This window comes from Aegilops tauschii, chromosome 7, assembly GCF_002575655.3.
Source record: "Aegilops tauschii subsp. strangulata cultivar AL8/78 chromosome 7, Aet v6.0, whole genome shotgun sequence".
NCBI lineage: Eukaryota > Viridiplantae > Streptophyta > Magnoliopsida > Poales > Poaceae > Aegilops > Aegilops tauschii.
Window position 1 is genome coordinate 119,249,989 of NC_053041.3, and position 5,211 is coordinate 119,255,199.

General features: G+C 41.7%; 1 protein-coding gene across 1 annotated transcript; it reads left to right on the plus strand.

The window, feature by feature from the left end:
• Positions 1-860: 860 nt before the first annotated feature.
• On the plus strand, positions 861-3,557 carry LOC109752742 (uncharacterized). The gene is made up of 9 exons (XM_020311638.4): positions 861-1,272; positions 1,354-1,418; positions 1,588-1,628; positions 1,848-1,936; positions 2,022-2,135; positions 2,282-2,359; positions 2,613-2,678; positions 3,013-3,093; positions 3,171-3,557. The coding sequence occupies exons 1-9, from the start codon at positions 970-972 to the stop codon at positions 3,285-3,287; spliced, it is 954 nt and encodes a 317-aa protein (XP_020167227.1). The 5' UTR covers positions 861-969; the 3' UTR covers positions 3,288-3,557.
• The last annotated feature ends 1,654 nt before the right edge of the window (positions 3,558-5,211 follow it).

Below are 5,211 nucleotides of genomic sequence, written 5' to 3' on the forward strand. Positions count from 1 at the left end.
ATTGTTGGGCTGTCTTGTGGCACCATAGGAATCTTTTCAGTGCACTCCTTCTTACTCTTGCCCCTAACCTTCACAGGAACATTTGTTTCATCGCCAGGCATAGGAAACTCGATGGAAATTGGCTCTGGCTGTTTTGAGCCGGTTCTTGATCTGCACTTATGCATGTAAGGCAGCAGTAGTTTTTAACATTTGAAAACAAAAAAAAATTCATAACATGTCAACTAAAAAGAGAAACAATACCTCTTGGATCCAACCGATTCAGATTTGCCCCCTTGTCCCTTTTTGTTTGTATTCTCGAAGCTTTTGCTATGGTGAGAAGAAGCAATCAGAATACATAACAAGTTTTAGTTTAATTAAATCTAAAAATCTGAACTAGTTGTAATCACCTTTTTGATGCTCCAGCACTAGTGTTAACACGTTTCCCCTTTTTTTTGTAGTTTTCAAGCTTTTGCTATGGTGAGCAGAAAGGTACTTAGAATTCAAACACATTTTTGTTGTAGTTTTCATGTATTTATGAGCATAAGTGTAAAATTACGAACCTTGGGGGAAAACACATTTTTGCTGGTACTCCATCTTCACAAGGCACAATGGATAACTCAGCTGTTTTGGTTGTCTTTGTCCTTTTTTTTGTGGTTCTTTACATGAGAGATAGGAAAGTAGTGAACATGTATAGTTGGAAGATGTTCGTTCAGTAAGAGGAGATGTTCATGTCGGTTACAAGATGTCTGCGGTGATTTCGCCAATCTCAAGATATTCTGTCGGTGTAATCTCGAAGGTGCTCATACGGTGTACGTGTGTGCGTTCGGTGTGACCATCTTCGACTGTACTTAAAAGAGAAATAACTTGCGTCCAGCATCGACATGTGTGGTTTTTTTTTCTCGCACCGATACATTGCTCACGCGGTGATAGACACGATGCTACTAGAAACTATACAGACCACACACTGAGCACACCAAAAAAGTGCCTTCGATGGCCACCAAGGCCCCGAGCTGGTGCACCCGCTTCAGATCTCCGGCCAGCGCCGTTTGGTTCCTGCCGGCCGCCGTCTTCATCCTCCTCCTCCTCCTTCTGCGCCGCCCGACCATGGACCCCTATGCTCCCGCCGCTCCTCGCAGTCCCGTGTCTTCCCGGCGCGCCGATCTGTACGGCAGGATGGCGCGGGACCTTGACGAGCGCGGCGCGGCCTTCTTGAAGGGCGGCGAGACGTCGCAGTCCCTCACGCTCTCGGACCTCTTCGACATCAGGGACGGCGCCGTCGTGCCCAGGCTCAAGGTGAAGGCTTCTCCGCCCCCTGCTCTCGCCGTCGTGGCACGCATGAATTTCTGAAAGTGTGACTGCTCTGCCGCTCATCAGGCCGCCGACCCGCCGGTGCGTGCAAACGTGCTCTACCTGGACCCGGTGTTCGCCGCCGAGATAGCGTAAGTGGTGAGATTTGGTTTCGAATCAACCGCCATGGTTCCAAGGATTCTTGCTGGCATGAATTTGGTTTAGCTGCAGTAGGCCAATCCGAGATGACAATATTGCTCATTCTTCTTTGTAATAAATGGGACCAAAACAGTGCTAATTGAGTATGATTTGTACCTGCAGGAAGGCCGTGAAGGAAGTATTTCTTCCTTATTTTGATAAAGGTCAGGTTTATGTTCAGTGCATTTAATAAGAGATCTCATTTTATAATGACTCTCTCCTTCGGTATTAATTTCTGATATGGATAAAATAGATATTACCGCATCTTCTATATTGCTTGGTCAATCTATGCTATACTTCATTAATTTGTATCATAAAGCTGCACACTTGTGTAAGTACTGCTTGATGTTGATTTGCTTTGCTCGGTCATTTCTTCTTGCCAGCTATCTGGTTCCAAAATTCGAGCATGTATCACTTCAGTATGTTTCATGCCTCCCATCATCTGGAGCCAATCTTAGCAACCAAGGACGAGGTAATTAAATCATCCGATTGGGGTTTGCGTGAGCATGGGATTACAACTTTTTGCTGATGTATCTTCTATGCGTGGTATTGTTGAGATTGAAGCCGAAGTCGATGCTGTAAAAAGAGTTACTGAGGCTGCTTGTCCCCTTAAAATTTCCTTGGATCGAGTGGTCTTGACAGCAACTGGAGTTCTTCTTGGCCTGTGGCAGGTTTGAATCTTTAACAACACCCTATTCTGCTGTCAGATGACATGTTGGACACCTGTCTTTGTTTGGTATACAGTTAACCTTAGTGCTTCATCCTCCACTCTTACAAGTATACAGACTGAAATAAGTTATTTGGTTTCGTATTTTAGGTTGAATCTGGTACTGATCCTGCCGACATCCGCTCAAAATTGAGAGAAGCTCTACCTCGAGCACCCCAAAAGCAGTTGGTGAGAGCAACTTAGATGAATTTGTTGGAAACATGACCTGACCCATTGTGAACATATAGCATCATATTGGCATGATAACATTGAGAAGGGAACTCAAATTTACTCTACTAGTTGACTTCCGCATTGCATCAACTTCAATGTTCTGGATTCATTCTAGTGGGTTTACACACTTACTAATTGCTGATTGCTATTGACCTGATATTTCACGCGTCTCGATGAATTAGTCACTGACTCCATTTTATGCATGTGGCAGTATGATCCTGTTCTCCTCCACACATCCTTTGCGCGAATTCTGGGACCTCCTAAGCTCCCACAACAGGTAGCCCGCCACAACACAACTTTTTCTGTTGCTATTTTCTGTATCTGAAATTCTGAATTCTTTACAGAAAGGCACCTGATGTTTTGCTTTAATCAGTGGTCTTGCAAGCTTCTTCAATATAATCATGCAATAAGCCTGCTAATTTGGATTGTTCGTGCATTTGGCATCGTAGTGCCTTTCTGTAACTGTTTATTATCTCTACTTTTTAGTATTCGTTAACTAGCAGACACCTTCTAGAGTTGGGCAAACTTTACTAGAACTAGCAAGGATTGTGCTTGTTTATTTAATATCGCATTGCATCAATTATTTTAACATTTGACCTACACTTTTTCAGGAGGACACATCATCTTTCAGTCACATCAAATTCTTCCATAATCTCGTTGCACAGGTTAATGGGAAAATCCGTGGCTTCCAGGTAAACTTTTGCATCTCAGAAAGTTTATCCTGAAGATAATGATTCATCAGCTAATCTGCATCTCAAAACTGTTCCAGGCAAAGGTATCAGAGCTGTGGTATGTAGAAGAGTACGATGTGCTAGCCCTAGCACTGAACGGAAAGATGAGAGTGCGGAGGCTCCACCTTGGCTGCAATGAGGGCCAAGATAACTGATGATAGTAAAGAGAACACCACCAGGGTATCAGTGCGCAATGCATCGTCTCTATGAGTTAGCAATGCTTGGGAGTGCCTCTATGATTAACATATACTAGTGTGTGCCTGTAGCGTGGGTTTGTGAGCCGCGCTACTACTACTTAACAGTAGCATTGGGTAGGGATCTACCTGTAAGGTATTTACTCGTAGTGTTTTACAGTGAGCTGCTTATTTTTACTCGGCAAACCTTTTGCCGAGTAGCTGACAAATAACACTCAGCTTATGTCGTTATGCCTACCAGGAGTACGCCGAGTCCTTTTTGTCGGGTGTAACACCCGATAACTTTTTGCCGAGGTTGAATTTAGCCTTCACTGTGTAGTCTTCGTACTTGACTTGCGCGGTTTTTCCTGTAATGAAAGAGAGGAAGTGTCGATAGCAACGGATCGCTCGATCAAAATCAGACGACAAGGATCCCATCGTGCTGATGGACTTGGCGAACTACAGCTGCCATGTCATTTATGCGTGTGACCGAACAGCTGGTGTTGCGTCGCATCCGTGTCCAGGTGAGCGGACGTTCGCTCAGAATATTTCCGCTCAAACTTTGGCTCTATTTTTCTGATGTGTTTCGCTTTAGGGTTGTTTATTTGCGTAGGACTGTCGGGGGATAATTTGATCGAGTAGGAGTTGTTACGTGGAAGAGGAGATATCTGGGCGATCCTTTGGCTAGGTGACGAGGAAGAAGTTGACACGGCCGGCTGGTTGTATGGGAGCACGGCCAGAGATGGAGTTCGATAAGGTCTGCACCCAAATCAGAAGGTTCGGCCACCCTTAACAATATCCTCATCGGATATAACTAGCAAAAGGGCCTGTGCGTTGCAATAAAAGAAAAACAATTGATAATCTTCAATGGCCATGATTACATTTTGCTGCATCACCGACGTACACTATCACTCACAATTTCATGAAATCATGAACATTTTTTAAAACTCGTGAACATATTTGAAATCATGAACACCTTTAAAGATTTCCGAACATTTTCTAAAATTAAGAACAATTTTTGAATTCATGAACATTTTTTGAATCAACGAACATTTTAAGGGCCCATGCGTTGCAATGGTAGATTTTTTTTTTCATAATCTCCAATGGCCAAGACCATATTTTGCTGCATCACCGAGATACACTATCACTCTTAATTTCATGAAATCATGAACATTTTTTTATTATAGCAAATATGCCATTGCGTTGCAACAGGAGAAAAAAAAATTAGATTATGCAAGGATGAGATAAAGACTTTTAAAATATCATTTCATAAACTACGTTTGAATCATGTCATGATGAGATAAGGGACATTTAAAAAGTCATTTCAAGACTTGATTTCCTATAGCGCCCTAGTAAAATTGGCTGAGCAAACTGCACTGCTGGACCCTGTCTGAGCTAGATTGATGAATGATGTGTCTTCCCTTGACCTAGCGTCGCGGCAGAAAAGCATAGTTATGTATGGAGGTAAATTAAACATTTAGTCATTTTCATGTGGCTTACAAAAACTAACATGAAAGTTGTGCAAATTTTTTTGGGTTCAGTATGTAACATGTAAACCTTTTCTTTTACCCAACGCACGATGTATTAAATAAAATAATAAAAAAAACCTCCACAGATCCCTAAAAACAATTCTGTGTAAATGCCGGTTCGTTCTGTTTGTTACTTATGAATCTATTCGATTTTTTGTGAATATTTTACAAAATTTCATGGACATTTTTTTTTCAAATTCCCGAATATGTTTTGGATATACGACCATTTTTTAAAAGTCATGAACCTTTTTTAATCTCATGAACATTTTGTTCGTAATCGTGAATTGTTCTGTAATATGCCAACAATTTTAAAATCACAAACATTTTATAATTTTTCAATATTTTTTAAAACTCACAATTTTTTAAATTTGGATTTT

What these genes read in the sequence shown, in the direction of transcription:
- LOC109752742 (XM_020311638.4), top strand. Translation starts at nt 970, where the DNA reads ATGGCCACCAAGGCCCCGAGCTGGTGCACCCGCTTCAGATCTCCGGCC. An exon ending in GAGCACCCCAAAAGCAGTTG is followed by an intron (nt 2,360 to 2,612) that starts GTGAGAGCAACT and finishes TGCATGTGGCAG; the next exon opens with TATGATCCTGTTCTCCTCCA. An exon ending in GGAAAATCCGTGGCTTCCAG is followed by an intron (nt 3,094 to 3,170) that starts GTAAACTTTTGC and finishes AAACTGTTCCAG; the next exon opens with GCAAAGGTATCAGAGCTGTG.